General features: G+C 40.0%; 2 protein-coding genes across 7 annotated transcripts in view; both read right to left on the bottom strand.

The window, feature by feature from the left end:
- The window catches only part of ZZZ3 (zinc finger ZZ-type containing 3), a 100,189-nt gene extending 98,417 nt beyond the window's left edge, over positions 1-1,772 (bottom strand). For 3 of the 5 annotated variants that reach the window (XM_053655590.1, XM_053655591.1, XM_053655589.1), the window contains exon 1: positions 1,599-1,772. The gene's annotated coding sequence lies outside the window, so the exon portion shown is untranslated. The remainder of the gene's footprint in view (positions 1-1,598) is intronic. The other 2 variants (XM_037148128.2, XM_053655592.1) reach the window with 1 other exon arrangement.
- A 13,054-nt stretch (positions 1,773-14,826) lies between these two features.
- Positions 14,827-17,341, bottom strand: part of USP33 (ubiquitin specific peptidase 33) — a 50,896-nt gene continuing 48,381 nt past the window's right edge. For both annotated transcript variants that reach the window (XM_037148120.2, XM_037148119.2), the window contains exons 23-24: positions 16,363-16,431; positions 14,827-15,985 (exon numbers count right to left, since the gene is read on the bottom strand). In XM_037148120.2, coding sequence (XP_037004015.2) covers positions 15,828-15,985; positions 16,363-16,431 — 227 coding nt within the window. In that variant the 3' untranslated portion in view covers positions 14,827-15,827. The remainder of the gene's footprint in view (positions 15,986-16,362; positions 16,432-17,341) is intronic.

Genomic DNA, 17,341 nt, shown 5'->3' on the forward strand with positions numbered 1-17,341 from the left:
AGTTTAAAAAAGTTATCTAGTTAACTGATTATCTAGTTATCTGATTAGTTTTATAATTAATTCCCCACTAAGAATACTAAATAAATCCAAACAATGCTCAAGAATATGAAGTCTACTGTAAATTCATCACTTATAAGACTAGAGTTATAGAAAATTCAGTTTGATGTCAAACTCATTTAAGAAAAACTGAACTCAAACTTTGATACCACAAGTTACGAAGTTTGGTTTTAATTAAAAATTTGACTTGAAACATTCCCCTATTACCTTAAACATGCAACCTAAAACAATCACTCCTGATCAAAGATGGCAACCTCGCAACACAGAAGTAATCTAAATCTTATCGGTAATTATGACTAAAAAAGGACGTACTTACAAAAAGTTTAAAGAAGTAATTTTATTCTGATCACAAGTATTGTCAGACGCATAAAGGGTCCCCTCCAAATACTACCTAAAGTTATTGTAAATACAAAATAATATTAAGTCACGGGGAAATTATCAATGTCCAAATAAGTGAGAGTAAATGCTATCCAGAGAGAAGAAACGAAAGGCGCTCTGTTCTGAGCATCTGAGAATGGCCAACGGAGAAGTACCATATCAGAAACAAGCGACAGAATGGTTAACAGGTCTGGAATTCTTTAGAAAATGGCAACAAGGAGAAAAACTGATAAGAACGTTTAAAAGTAAGAGGAACTGTATCCAGTGGAACCGTCATGTCTGCGCGAGCCCAACTCCAGACTTCCAGTGAGTTGAAACTGGGGTGGAACTATTACTGCGCGGGGGAGAAGGTGCCCCAGCTGAAAGATGCACACCGCAGGTGGCGTAGCGCCGGCGGAGGGGTGGGGGAAGGAAAACCGTTTTGCTTCAATGATGTAAACGTAGTCCCTTCAAGACTAGAGCAATCTAACACTACACGTTTCCCACTACAAGAGGAACTCGCTCCCGGCCCCTCCCTAACAACTTGCCTTATACAAAGAGTTGCGGGTCCCAAGCCCCCGGAACCCAAGGCTCCGCCATCCAGGACAACCGCTCAGCCAACAAGGTCCCGCGAGAATCAAGAGATCTCGCGATATGAACCCACTGGCATCTCGCGAGTTTCCCCCAGAACAACATGGCGGCACAGCAAAGTCAGTAGTTCAGGAGTTAAAAAGTGTTTCATTAATGGACTGAAGAACGTGTAAAATAGAGAAAGAGCAGGAAGTCTTTTCCGCGTTGCATTTCTCATTTCCCCTCGTATAAACAAAAGTAGAAAACAACCCTAAAATCTCCGTTGACCGGTTATATTACAAACACAGCATCCCCTAGCCTCAGCCAGCCTGTCACGTGGAAGCAGATTCTCCGCGAACCCATCACGTGGGCCGCTACTGAGCGAGCGCGCGTCCGTTGCCCTCCCCGCCCCCCTTGCCGCCCAAGCACACGTGCGCGTGCACCCCTACCCCACGTGGGGGCTTCGCCGTCGCCGCCATCTCCAACCCCCCCCCCCTTAATATTCGACTCCAAATCCGGGTCCCACAGCCAAACGTATCCTGGGTTCCCTCCTCCTCTCCCATTTTCCCTCCCCCGCGCCTGGCCCTCACCACGTGCCCAGAGCGCTCACTCACCTTTCTTGCGGGGCTAGTCGCCGCTGGCGACTCGGGGAGGTGCCGCCGTCGTGGCCGCTCTCCGCCCCCTCCACTGCAATTGCTCGGATAACCGCCGCCCCAGGAAGCTCGACAGCGGGGCCGCAGCGCTTCCAGGTGGGTCCCCGCCTCCCGCTTCTGCCACTTCCCTCGGCACAGGCGGCTCCTTCCGGTCCCCTCCTTTCTCCTGGTTAAGACAGGCGGGCGGGCGGCGCCGGCTGCAGGCGTGCTCTCTACTCCGCCTGCTGGTTAACTGCAGCAAATGCAGCACCGTTGGGCCGGGGACCACAGAGGTCGGTCCTGACGATCTGCCCCTGCCCCAGAGTGAGGGTTGATGTCAGGGCAGGACACAATCCACCCCTTTCGATAGTCTACCTTGGTCCTACCCTAGTAGGAAACGTGTCCCAGAAGCTCTGCTGTTGGAAATCCGCTTCATCCCTACGTGGCCTCTTGAGAAATTTGTACACCCTAGCTCCCTTAGCAGCGTGGTCTCAGGCTAGGAAAATATCTGTACGTATATTATATATGCTCCTACCTACCTCATCGCCAACTGCACGCCCCCGCCCCGCTGTGCCCTCTGGCTTTCCGCATGTTCCTACAACACGCAGTCTCAATCCACTTTAGGGCTTTGCGCTTGCTGTTCACTCTGGCTAGAACACGTCCTCCAATTTTCTTTTAACTCGTGGATGTTCAATGCATCTTTCAAGCCCCTCCTCAAAGGTCAACGTCTGAGACCGTACCGCAAGAGCACATTTGCACCATTGCTCTCACGCTCTTTATCAGCTTATCATTTAGAGACCTTAGGTGTAGGTCATCTGCCACCAAGTAAGTGAGATCCTTAGAGAGAGGTCTTTTAACTTGTGCTCATTGCTATATCCCCAGATGAGTCTGGCACGAAGTAGTGTTCAGTTAGTATGTTTAAACTAAATAAGCTACATTGAGCATGCAGGAAAATAAAGCCCAACACACACTAATGGAGGTTACTTTGAGTTTAGTTCCATTGACAACCTTACATTTATGAGCTATGAAAGAGCTGAGCTAATCTCCTTCCCTGTCTACAGTTTGAAGATTATATTCCAAAATATAAAATCCAGTGGTACAAACCATTTTATCCGAAGCTCTTCTGCAATCGTCAAGTACTGCTGCATTGCTTTTTGTCTCTGGAACTTTTTTTCCCAAGTAAATATGTGTGTCTTTTTATTTTACTAAAAAATGTTACTGTTGAAATGGCTTTTTATATTTGTTTTGCTTGAGAGTTCAACTCAAAACATTTGCTTCAAGACAAAGGGCAACAAATATATTTGTATATTTATTAACACTTCAAGAGGCCTTTACTGAACCTAATTGGTTACAGGCCCTAGTGGACTAGTTGCAAAAATAAATGAAACGTTTTCCTGCCTTGTTCTATAGAGCCAAGTTCTTTTTTTTTTTTAAGATTTTATTTATTTATCTTTAGAGGGGAAGGGAAGGAGAGAGAGAAAGAAATATCAATGTATGGTTGCCTCTCATGTGTTTCCTGCTGGGAACTGGCCTGCAACCCAGGCATGTGCCCTGACTGGGAATCGAACCGCGATCGTGTGGTTCACAGGCCCACACTCAATCCACTGAGCTACACCAGCCAGGGCAAGTTCTTTTTATAATAACCATAACAACTTCTTGTGTCCTGTGTCAGGCAATATGTTATGTACTTTTTATACCTTTTCCTATTTCAGATTTGCTAATGACCCTGAGATAGATACTGTGAGTGGTGGGCACTTCTCAGATCCCCTTCAAGAATGACTACCCCAACAGCCAGGAGAGTTGCCCACAGACAGCCATCAGCTGCTGGCCCCCTTCTGCCATTGTATAATGTCACCCCCTCCCAAGGTGCCACATCCAATAACTAATCAACTCAGGGATATGAATAGTATCTGTCTGATGATGGTTGAAAGGCCCAGCCCTCTTACCCCAACCTGGGAGGCTTCTGATGGATCATCCCATCTCCCGGACAGCCTGTACCAGCTGAGGTTAAGACTGCATCATAGCTCAACTTCTCCCTCTACCCCATTCTTCCTCCCTTCCCTCTCACCAGTGATGACCACAAGAGCATTTTCTAATAAATCTGCACACTTATCAAGTAACAGTCTGCTTTTTGGGGAACCCAACCTGTGATGACACCATTCACATTTTCCTGATGAGAAAATAGGCCTAAGTTTGAACTGCAGAAAGTTCTGTGTAGGGATATAAATAAAGTATATGGGAGCAGGAAGGCCTGGGAAAGCCCTTTTACAGAGGCCTTTTGAGTTACAGAATGACTTTGCAAAGCAGAGAAAAAAGACCATTCTCAGCTGAGGAAACTGCATGAATGAGAGTGTGTTGGGTATATGAGAGGGGAACTACGAGTAGCCCCAAATGCCCTAAAAGGGTGAGGGGAAAGGACTAGTTTATTAATGGCAAAGAAGGTATTCAAGGAGAGAAAAGTCTAGGCCTAAATGAATAGAAAGGGATAAAAGGTCCTCAGATTTTCAATGATCTAAAGAGGGAAGAAGGAGTTTCCTTGCTCTTGGAAAAATGTACTGCCAACCTCTTTAACAAAGACCACTCCTGAAATATACCCCTATATGGGCTTTTTTATTTTCATCTAGGATCACAGAATACTGAAGGTGGAAGAGACTTAAGATCATCTAATTCAGGGGTTTGTATGGTATTTTCTGAAGCACTGGTGAAACGGAACCACTCTGGGTTGTACTACCTGCTGCAGAAGAAGACCCGTGATTCCCGATGCCATAGTCTTATGAAATGGAAAGAAACTATTTATTCAAAGGTTATATAGGATTAAAATAATGGCAGAATTCTGCTATCAAATCCCACTCCCTTAAAGATGAAAGAAACACCCAGGAACACACACAGTCCTGCCTCCCTTGCCAAACCAAGCCAATCAGAAGCGCACTCTCTCAGGAAAAGAAATAGAGGTTTGTAGCATAGCTGAGCAGATTCCCATTTTAATGTCCCAGCTTCTCCCAGTCATTCGTGCTTGCCTAGCCTCTGCCTCTTAATCCTAAACCACATGGTCCCTCCTCATGGTGGGCCAGTGGGGTCCTTCTGCATCCTTTCAAACTGTGTGGCCAAGAGCCTGCACCCAAGCCACATGGTCAAGAGACCTCACACCAGATGCTACACACTGCTTTTCTCCTTTCTAAGGCAAATGCAGGAGACCCCCATATGGCTAAGACAGCATGGTTGCCCTGCTTTTTCCCAGCTTGGATCTTCCTCTGTAACCCCATTTCCCACTCCTCTCACAAACAGTTACTACCTGCCAGTACTCTGGTCTCAGAATTCTGTCTTTCTTGGCTGCCATTGTTAGTGTGGGCAGGCTGGGCCCTGTGATACAGGAGAAACACCTTCCTGCTCTTCTGCAGGTGCAGCAACCAGGGGGACTACTGTACCTCCTGGCATCTGAGATTAGAGTCACGCCCATCTCCCTGGCTCTAACCTTGGCAGGCACAGCTATCACTAAACTCTGGCCAGGTTCTCTAGATAGGTAAAGTAACTTTCAATGGCCCTGCTTCACTTTCCCTTTCCCCAGCCTGGTTAGTGGGGAACTAACCATCTTGGGGACCTCGATATTCCCTGTTAACATGGGCATTCCTTTTACAGACACAATCTTATACAGAATCCAATACTTAACCCAAATAAAAGATGACCTGGGAATGGGCAGCTGCTGACATTTCCCTCAGTCCCTTACTATGGTATGTAACACTGCATCAACACATGCTTTAAAAACCACTGATGTAGTTCATTCATTCTTTCAGTAAATATGCCAGGTGATGTACTAGGTGCTGGTGATACAGAAATGAAGAAAGAAAGCATAGGCCTACTCTTATAGAGCCTGTAGTCAAGGGAGGGAGGCTGACATTCAAGAAATAACAAAGGTACATAAGTTCAAACTGGTAAGTGAAATGAATGAAAAGTGCAAGTTACTATGAGAATATGTCCATTATGCCCAGTAGTGCATGTCTAAGGTTTTTAGATAGAAGGAAATGGGAGGACTTCCTGAGGAAGTAATATTCAGACTGAATGAGATCGGAAGTATATGCATTTAGGAATTAGACAAAGGGTGGGAAAAACATTCCACAGAAGTTGATGCAAAGCCCCCCCCTAAGAGGATGGAACTTACTAGTACTTATTTACTACTAACACTAACAATACAGCTACCAGAAAGACTACCACTTTTTTCTATGGATATATATACAAAATCTGATGAAACAATGTATCCTAATTTCTTTCATATTTTCCATGTCATTGAATAGTTTTTAAAAACCCCAAGAGACTGTTACATAATTTACTTAACTATTTTTCTACTTGGGGGTATTTGGACTGTTCCACTTTCATGCTCTTATAAATGATTGGTTTGCTGAAATGCCCATGTGTCTAAATATGTGTTGAGATATTTTGGGGGTTGAATCTCCAAGTTTGGGTAGCTGATTGAATTTATGGGTAAATTAAGAGTCTAGGGTTCCTGGCATGAGTGACCAGGAGATGGAGGTGTCACTGATGACCACAGGAAATCCTAAAGTAGGAGCCGCTTTAGGGGGAAGAATGCTTAGGCTATGCTGTTGGAAGTTAACTCATAGATCCAAATGAAGCTGCCCAGTAGTCAGCAGCATACATATGCCTAGGATGTAGGCTATAGGTCTAAGCTGGAGGTACAGGTTTATGAGTCTTCAACATACGGGTAATAACTGGAACCCTGGGTTTAGATTAGGTTATCCAGGTATGTACAAAGAGTGAACAGAGCTGCAAATGAAGAACAAACCCTGAGAAACTCTGAAATTTGGAGGCAAGGAAAAAAGTGACAACTAGAGAAGAGAAACAAGGCTAGAACAGTAGAAGAAAAATTGGGATAGAATAATACCCACAAAAATCAGAGATGCAAAAATTTGAAAGAGGGAGTTATCAACATTAATTTATTAGACAAATTTACCAAATAATTATTTTGTAGCACACGCTATGTTAAACTCCAGCACTGAACAAAAGAAATCCCTTTGGAGCTTACTGTCTAGTGGGGAAGACATTGTTGTACACCACTAAAAAGATCAATATGTTTGCCATATTTTAAAAAATTATACCTTATTTCTAAAACACGATGTTGCTTAGGAAAATAGTGTAATAGGTAAAATGGAATTGAAATAATTAAAATGGGAAAATTCAGGCAAAAGGAAAATAGAAGCAAGAAAGTTAATGCACAAAAATACATGTTCTAAGGTTCTGAACACTTGCTTAAAAGCTTTCTGGCAGAAATTGTAACAAGGAAAAACAAGATCAGTTATGACAGTTTCAGTATTCTTGGAATAACAAACCAGTTAACTCGAAGAAGGCATTACTATTCCTAAGACCAAAGATACATGGCTCCCATGGTTTCTCAAAATAAGATAATGTAATATAATAAATACTGTCCTCAACAGCATCCTTATAGTAAATTTGACAATTTTATGGGACTCCTTATTACAACATCTCTCAGTCAAAACTGTAGGCACTTCTCTAGGCTTGCAAGAGGTAAGCCCAGGTAAGAAACTCTTACAAGTGTGACTTAGTACAAGGAAAGAGTTACAAACATTTAAAATAATGAATTATACATTCTTCAGATGATCCTCCATTCATTAAGCTGTTACAGTCCATAGATATTAGTCTCTTACTGATCTCAACTGACTTCAGAAGCATCAAGTTAGTATGGGTTTCAACATGTACTATATCACAAACTCAGAACCACTTTCCTCTTTTTCCACAATTCATTTACAGGGTAAAGAATATTTCAGGAAAAAAAATATTTTGAGCCCTGGCTGTTATGGCTCAGTGGATTAATTTCCTGCCTGTGAACCAAAAGGTTGCTGGTTTAATTCTTAGTCATGGCACATGCCTGGGTTGTGGGCCAGGTCTCCAGTTGGGGGAGTGCAAGAGGCAACCAATCAATGTATCTCACACATTGATGTTTCTCTCTCTCCCTCCTTTTTCCTCTAAAAATAAATTAAAAAAATATTTTATTTAAAAAAATACTTTGAAAAATGTCCCTCAGCCCTGGCTGGTGTAGCTCAGTGGATTGAGCGCGGGCCTGTAAATCAAAGGATCGCAGTTCGATTAACAGTCAGGGCACATGCCTGGGTTGCAGGCCAGTTCCCATCAGGGGATGCATGAGAGGCAACCATACATTGATATTTCTCTCTCTCTTTCCCTTCCCCTCTAAAGATAAATAAATAAAATCTTTAAAAAAAGAAAGAAAAATGTCCCTCAAAATGAATGCTAGAATGAGAAAATCACCATTTTGCAACCTGTAATGAAATAATCAATTCAGGCAATAATCAAGAGATAAAACTATTAGTTGAAAAGATAACTTATAATGGTAGGATTAAGCTCTCACCATCTGAACCCATTGATCAATCCCTGTATCATTAAAAGTGAGGCGTCCAGATACTGTATGACCCTCTCCTGCTTCCCTCCCCTTGCTTTACCACGCTGGGCAAATGTGGTAGTCGGTTATATAGGTGTCTCCCAATGAACTATTCTTCCTGGTATCCTGGAGCTCATGTATTCCCCTCCCAATAAAAGATGGCAGAAATGACACTGTGCCAGTTCCAGACCTAACCCTTTAAAAGCCTGCAGTACTTTCTTGCAACCTCTTGAAACCTAGCTCTATGCATTAAGGAAGATCAGGCTATCACAGAGAGAAAAGCCACATGGAGAAGGGCAGGACCCTGTAGAGAGAGACCTTAATGGAGATAAGTGCAGTGCTTCAGCCAATAGTCAACACCAAGGCCCAGCTATGTTAGAAACTGTGGTCTTTCTAGCAAGCCTCTTGGCCAGATCAATGCAACCTCATGAGTGACTCCAGACAACACATCATGAAGCAAGAGAAACACCGAGACAACACACAAAATTGTGAAAATAAATTCTTTTAACCCAGTAAGTTTTGAGGTGCTTTATTATGCCACAAAAGATAGTCTTCAATACCATCATGACTTTACAGTTAGAGAACTACACCTGTTCCCATATTCACAAACAGTCTCACCCCTCAGTTTTCCCAGGTCCTGTAGCCGAAGTCCACATGGGAGGGAGGGAGGGAGAACTGGAAAATTTTAAACCCAAAGGGTTTGTCTGATAAATCTGTACCTGAATAGCTGCTCATAAATAATTATGCCTCCATCATTTTGCCAAACATATACACTTCAGACATAAATTATTAAAGGCATTATCTCCTTAGCACTTTGATCCATATAGGGGGATGGACTGATGATATCTTGGTATCCCTTGGTTAACATGAAAAGCACTATAGGACTGTGCATCTGGCTGGGCATATTGCCTGCACCAAAAAGTGGGGAACAGTCATACTGTGTATTTATAATGTACTTTGTATCTTTAAAACATTTGGTTTCAGGATGACCCAAAGAGGTACTCATTCTGGAGATGAGGAAACTGAGGCCACAGAACTTGCCCACGTAACGCAGCCAGTAAGTGGCAAAGTCAGTATTCAAATATAAGCAATTTGACTATAGTGGATTGGTTGCATTAATGGCCTTAAGTGTTCACATCTCTGTATCCACACTTTTGCCATATGACTTGCAGTCTTTTCATGAAAGGTACAATCTAAATGCCAACCCCATTCTGATTCTCACCGTGTAACTTGCTTTGGCCAATGAAATATTAGCAGTTGTGACACATGCAGACTTAAATACAGCTTGTTCTTCCTCCATGATCAAGAGAACATACCTGGGTTAAGCCTGCTGAAGGACACAAGAACCAGCCAATTTGTTCTAGTCATCTCAGAAGAAGTTATCCTGGAATAAGCCCAACCCAAGTCAAATGGTAAGACCAGCCAAGGTCAGAAGACCTGCCTGGCCAACTCACAATGGACTGCATATACACGAGTAAGCCCAACTGAGATCAGCCATGGCCTGATTAGCAGAACTCCACAGACTTGTGAAATAAATGTACATAGCATAACTGTAGCAAAAGTAACTGATACACTGGCTCTGGAGCCCATACTCCTAATGACTATATTGCTTTTCAAAGGGTTGAGTTTTAGGTGACTGACATATGAGTAGACATATTCAGCATAGTTAGAAATTTGAGACTAGAGTTTGGAAGAGACATGGGTAGTGAGATAAACTTGACAGTCATTTTAATAAAAGAAGTGATAGTTGAAAGAAAGTCAGTGAAGGATCTTTTTAAATAGGAATATAAACAGGGATGGCAAACATTAGGTTTACAGTTATGAGTACACAAACGTTTATTCTTTAATATATATATTCTTTATTCTTCATTTAATATATATATTCTCTAATATATATATTCTTTATTCTTTTATATATATATTCTTTAACATTTGTATAACTAATACAAACGTTAATACAAACGTATTACTATGTATTCGTTATTGTATTACTTGTATCACAACCATAAACCTATTTTAGCCCACCCCTGTATTTACAAAGATAGCGTGATAGAGATTTATCATTTAACATCCAGAATAAGGGGTAAAAATAGAAAAGACAGTAGGCAGATAGGCAGGGGCCAGGGGACTGGAGGATGTAGGCAGCAGATAAAACACAGCACCAGGCTAGTTTAAGGAGAGAAGTTTCAGAATACAGTTGTCACTGAGAAAGTCATGGATCTTCTCATTGAAACTTTACTTGTGACTTCTAAGAGAAACATGGGTTTTAGAATTAGACCCATTTGGGTCTGACTTTTGAAACTTGATACACTTAGATACACTATTCTGTAAACACTATTCTGTTTAGGCTAGTGTCTGACATTTGCTAAGAACGCAACATCAATAGTGACTAGTAGTGATTGTGTTGTTATTACAAGTTTGGACTAGTAACCCATTTTTTCCCCTAGAGAAATAGTTTCTTACCTAATTCCTTCACCCATAATCCTTCAAAATGGTAACAAGTATACTCAAACTTAACCACCTTCCTTCCGAGAGTTAGGGAGGTAGTTTCCATACCTAAGGAAATTGCCTCTTTCTGATACAACTAACTACACATAATATTCCAAAGTTTGTTACTAAAATAGTAATGACTGCTAACAAGCCATATAAGAGAAAGAAACTTTGGGGTAGAGTGGTACAGAAGCCAGATAGTGGATCTGAAAAGGAAAGAAGGTGGCCCTGGCTGGTGTGGCTCAGTTGGTTGGAGTGTTTTCCCATGGCCAAAAGGTTGTGGGTTTGATTCCCAGTCAGAGCACATACCTGGGTTGTGGGTTTGATCCCTGGTCCGGGTATGTACAGGAGGCAACCAATGCTAACCTTCTCACACTGATATCTCTGTCTCCCTTCCTCTCTCTCTAAAAGCAATGAAAAATTGTCCTCATTGAGGATTTAAAAAAAAGAAAGAAGGTTATGAGAGAAAAAGGACAGAGAGAGAAACATCAATTTGTTTTCTACTTATTTATGCATTCATTGGTTGATCCTATATGTGCTCTGACCGGAGACTGAGCCTGCACCCTTAGCGTATTGGAACAATGCTCTAATCAACTTAGCCATCTGGCCAGGGAGAAAAAAGGTGAATTTAAAATTGGAAGCAAAGAGTGCAGACCAATTAAGTAAGAAATTTGTCAATAAAAATAAATAAATAAAGGTGTGGCAGTTATACTGTATTGAAAATATTACATACAGTACATGGAAATTATATTTCTGGAATAAAATCAGTTTGGCTGGAATGAAAGTAGGTCTGCAAGATTAGTCTAGGCAATATTCATGTCTCTCCTCTCCTTCTTTCCAGTAAGGGAATATTTAGCACATTTTAAGGCAGGGAAAGTTCTAGTGAAGAGAAAGTTTGAGATTTATAGTGTGGACACTTGATTTCAAAATATACAGAGGGAAATGAGAGGACATGAAAGGCACACCGAATGAATAAATTATTAATGGTGGAAGAAAGAAAGTCAGAGAGGCAGTGAAGGGCTTCTTTCTCTAGAAGAAATTTTCTCTAAAAAATGCTGAGTTATAAAGAGGTGGCAACAAAAGGAAGACAAAGGAGCTTATACCTCCTTCATTTTAGCAAAAGACAAGGTTAAGGCTATCTACTACAGCCAGGTGAAAAGCAGTCTTTGAAGATCTCTCATGCTAGTATGCTATTCTAAGGAATTAAAATATTTTGTATGTTATATGTAATGCATACCATATTAACAAAAAAGTAAGCTCATGAAAAGAAAATGCTATTTAAAAATCACAGGGAGGGACTTCTAGCCAAGATGAAGGTGTAGGTAGACATGCTTTGCCTCCTCGCACAACCATTAAGAAGGATCACAACTAACCTACACACAAAACACAAGCAGAACTGCCAGAAAATCGTACTGTATGAAAAGTCTAGCAACCAAGAATATAAATAAGAAATACTCATCCAAGTGGGTAGGAGGGACGGAGACAGAGGAACGGCAGGGACAGGGAGCCCGGTCTCGACACAGCCACAACAAGGCGGTGCAACTGGAATAGGTGCTCCCACATTCATGTGTGGTACACAGAAACCAGGAGGGACACCAGGGAAGCAAGCAATCCCAGGCCCAGGCCAGACTGCACAGTGCAGGGCTACAATGCCAGACAAAGCCTCATAACTCTTGGCTGTAAAACCAGTGGGGTTTGGGGTGGTGGAAGAAACTGCAGGTCTGTCAGGAGAGTCCGTTTAAAGGGCCCCCATGGTCCTCAAATGTGCACAAACCCACCCACTCTGGAAACCACCATGAGAGCAACAGTTAGAAGGGCACTAGTCACATACGGGAAGTGGGTGAAGTGACTGGAAATGGGGCAAGTGCTGAGCAAATGGCACTGTTCCCTTTCTAAACCCTTCCCCACATGTAGAACCACAAAGCAGTGAAGCGGGTTCCCCTGTCCTGATTACCTAAGGTTCTGCCCCATATAAAGTAACAGGTGTGCCAAGACAGGGTGTCAAGAAGATCTACCTAATACACAGAAACAAACACAGGAAGGCTGCCAAATTGAGGAAACGAAGAACTATGGCCCAAATGAAAGAACAGATCAAAACTCCAGAAAAAGAACTAAGTGAAATGGAGATAGCCAACCTATCAGATGCAGAGTTCAGAACACTGGTGATTAAGATACTCAGAGAACTGATTTCAGTACGGCAAACACATAGGAAAGAAATTAAGGCTAAATTACATGAAATAAATAAAAATCCACAGGGAACCAACAGTGAAGGGAAGGAAGCCAGGGTTCAATTCAGTAATTTGGAACATAAGGAAGAAGTAAACAGTCAATCAGCACAAAATGAAGAAACAAGAATTCAAAAAGAAAGGAGAGAATAGAGAGTAAGACGACCCTGGGACATCTCCAAAAGGGCCAACATCTGATTCATAGGCATGCCAGAAGGAGAAGACGAAGAGCAAGAAACTGAAATCTTATTTGAAAAAATAATGAAAGAAAACTTCCCTAATTTGGCGAAGGAAATAGACATAGAAGTCCAGGAAGCACAGAGTCCCAAACAAGTTGGACCCAAAGAGGAACACAGCAAAGCACATAATTAAAATGACAAGGATAGAATATAAGGAGGGAAAAGCAGAAAGTTACCTTCAAAGGAATAACAGTAAGACTATCAGCCAATTTCTCAAAAGAAACTTTGCAGGAAAGGGACTGGCAAGAAGTATTTAAAGTGAAGGAAAGCAAGGACCTACAACCAAGATTAGTCTATCCAGAAAAGCTACCATTTAGAATGGAAGGGCAGATAAAAGTGCATCCCAGACAAGGTGAAGCTAATGGATTTCATCATCACCAAGCCGTTAATTATATGAAATGTTAAAGGGACTCATTTCAGAAAAAGATGAAAACTATGAACAGTAAAATGACAATAAACTCACAACTATCAACAACTCAATCTAAACAACAAACTAAGCAAACAATGGAAACAGGAACAGAAGCATTGATATGAAGTTCACATAGAGGGTTATCAGTAGGGAGGGGGAAGGGAGAGATTAGGGGGAAAGGAACAGGGATTAAGAAGCATAATTGGTAGGTACAAAATAGACCTACCAATTATGGTAGGGGGGGATGTTAAGAATAGTACAGGAAATGGTGAAGCCAAAGAACTTATATCACATCCCATGGACAAGAACTAAGGGCCAGGATTGCTGGAGGGAAGAGAGGTACTAGGCAGAGAGAGGAAAAGGAAAAATTAGGACAACTCTAATAGCATAATCAGTAAAATATACCACAAAAAATAAAAAGTAAAAATCATAGGGAAAATACATTCACAGTATCTACTGAAAAATCCATGTAGAAGTAGATTCACACAATTCAAACCCATGTTGCTCAAGGGTTAACTGAATAACCAAACTGACTTCAGAGTTCAAAAACTAATCACCTTCATTTTATAAATCAATGTACTCAACACATGTATAGACATTTACTATAATTTTCTTATTTCTCAGCTTAAGTATGCCCAGAAAATCGTTCTCAGAGAAACTATATCTTTTATTCCACACCTGTCAACACGTACACCAACCTTTAGCTGAGAGTCTAGGACCGCTACCACTTATTATAGTTATGTATTTTGATGATTAAAATACTAAAAAATTATATAACCTCTTAGGGACCAGTACTCTTTACCACATTATATATACCAGTGACAAATGATAGTAATGAATATGAATAATACTATAATCTGTTTCAAAAGAATTCAGTGGAAGATGATATGTCACAGTGAGTAAGAGCATTGACATGAAGGTACACTGACTTGAGTTGGAGTCTTGTATCTGCCATTTCTTTGCCGTATGACTTAGGGCAAGCCACTTCACCTAAATTGCAGGGTGTAATGAGGACTAAAATGTAATTAAGCATTCTACTAGAGCAGCTGAAATATAAATATTCAATAGATGGTAAGAACTATTAAAAACACTTTTGATTACCACCTAAATGTCAAGCGTTACACTTAACTCATGGTGATTCAGAGAGAGACTATTAACATTACTCAATCTTTAAAGAGGATCATTATAAATTATGAAGAAGAAAACTAAAAACAATATACATTTTTAAAATTTAAAATATACTTACTGGTTGGTTCATAAACTCACCATTTGATTAAACATCAAAACTTTATACTGAATGACTTATTTTGCATACTTCTGATTAAGAAATAACAAAAAGACAATATTAACACTTCATAGCCTTCACTATTAGCATCTATCAAATAAATTCAACATCCAAGTTATACATTCTAAAATCAATTTTATTGAACTAATTTTAACAACACTGTTTTTAGTTGGCGGCAGATGCCTCCAACCAAAACAAAACCATCATGAATTCTTTCAACATATTCAAAATAACCCAGTTTGGTTCTACATTTGGAATATGGTTAAACTTTTGACATCACATAATCAAGCAAACAGCGATGCATACTACATTAATAAAAAATGTTATGCATTTCATTAAAAAAATCATTTTGCAAGTGGTTTCAGCTTTATGAACAATTGACACATTCCACACTCCATGCTCTCAAAATAAAAAGTGCCCTAAAACTAACTTTCAGGTTTTTCTACTAATATTAATGAATACTATTTAGAGTTACAGGTAGGAATCGAAGCTTAATATTTTACAGTATGAGGCAATAAGTTACTGATATCTGCTGACACAAATTCCACTCAAACTAAATACATCTTCAGTACATTCAAGAACACACACATTGTAAGTATTAATATGCTAGTTTATATGCTGCAGTGCAAAAGAAGTAACACCCTACCATTTCCTGAGCTTTAGGGACTTAGCATTTTTCTGACTACAACTCTCAATTTAAAATAGGCTCTTTTTGATATAAAGCCATGTCAAAACTACACAATTAGGTTTTTGGAGAACTGAAAAGATTGGTCAGAGTTATAATGGTTTAGGGTAATGAAAAATTTTTCAAAGCAAAATTATTTACAAAATTACAAAGAATACTGTGGATTTGCACATAGTATAAAGATCAAAGACACCCTACTGATTCCCAAATGATCACAATTACCCCTTTCTTTCAAAAATATTACACTGAAAGATTATGGTAAGTTAAAGCATTAAATATACCAACCTGTAGTATATTGTACATTGAACACATTTTTCCATAATGCCCAGTAAAAAGGAATGAGATAAAATATTAAAAATCAAGAAAATAAACATGCTTTTAGGAATGTTTCTGCATCTGTTATGACAGGGGAAGTGAAAATGATTTCTCATTAAACTACTCTATATCCTCAAACCTACAAAGACCGAGTTTCGACTTCAATTTTCTCTTCTGCTTGTAGTATATCCGGGTCAATATGAACAACTGGAGGTCGGAGGATAACTTCGGGCCCTCCTCCGTATATGGACTGTAGAAAATTCCACGTTTCTTCAGAAATTTGACCAGAATCTGCTCCTAAAATTAAGTGTATATAGAAAGAATAATATTTACAAATCTACAAATTCAAATTGCAAAAGCTTTCAAAATGTACCCCTCATCCCCAGCATGAATCCTCTCGGGATAACTGAGAACTTTTATAACATGAATCTTTAGATTACTAGCTCACATTGTTATAAATTGCAACTTTATGGTTCCTAATGCCTATCAATAGCCTTAAAACCTTTCTTCAGATGAAAATTAAACAATGAAAGCTTTCCCACTATTTGTCCTACTTTGCAAATGAATTACAGCATTAACTGGGTAAAAAAGTGGCAATATGACTAGTGATGATATGGCCTTAAAAGTAACACATTGCTAACAAGTAAAGGCTTTTAAATGTTAGTCAGACTTACCTTGCCTGAGCATCACATTGCCACATTTAGTGACTGCGATTTTAGTGTTATCAATAGGACCTGGAGGATCTACGTTAAAAGGAAAAATAAATGATCAAAACACACACTTCCCAAATAAACACGCCACAGAATTGCCTGAAATAACTGAATGATGTAACTGTATAATCAGACTGATTATTTTTTAGTGGGATTATATTAGTTGATTCTTAACTGTCTTTCGAGCTTCTTCCTTCATGGGTCTCAGCTCCCCCAAGACAAAATCAGGAAAGAGAGTGAGAGGCTCGTTCACTACCATCCAAAATCTAATATAAATGATTTCTTAACTACCCATTTGAGGATTTCAAGTTAAAATGTACTTTTAATACTATGAAAAAACAATTCCTTTGTAATTTAAAAAGAAGTTATGCAATTCTTAATTCGTTCCAGATGGTAATTATACTAAAAACAATAAAGGCACTATAAAATGTTAAAACAAACCCCTTAATTTTAATTTTTTAATTGAATTTATTGGAGTGAGATTGGTTAACAAAATCCTACAAGTTTCAAGCATACGACTGAACCAAACATCATCTGCACACTGCATCGTACTCCCATCACTCAAAGTAAAGGCTCTTTCTGTCCCCATTTATTCCCACTTGGCCCTCTTCCACCTCCCCCACCCCCCTTTCCCTCTGGCTATCACCACGCTGTTGTGTCTATGTGTTTGTTTATATATATATATTGTTGTTGTTGGGTTTTTTTGCTTAGTCCCATCACCTTTTTTCACCCAGCCAAATGCATCCTTTTTAAAGAAAACACCTTATTGTTTTCCCCTTGAATACACAAGTACATGTTCATTATCAAAATCTGTAAAAAAGAAGGTACGAGGAAAAATATATACTGTAATCCTGCTATAAAAAAAAAAGGCAGCCTCAACCAGTGTGGCTCAGTTCATTGAGCATCGTCCCACAAAGCAAAAGGTCACCAGTTCAAGAGGGCA

The sequence above is a fragment of the Artibeus jamaicensis genome, unplaced genomic scaffold, assembly GCF_021234435.1.
Source record: "Artibeus jamaicensis isolate MK-2021 breed Jamaican fruit bat unplaced genomic scaffold, CSHL_Jam_final scaffold_1019, whole genome shotgun sequence".
NCBI classification, from domain to species: Eukaryota; Metazoa; Chordata; class Mammalia; order Chiroptera; family Phyllostomidae; genus Artibeus; species Artibeus jamaicensis.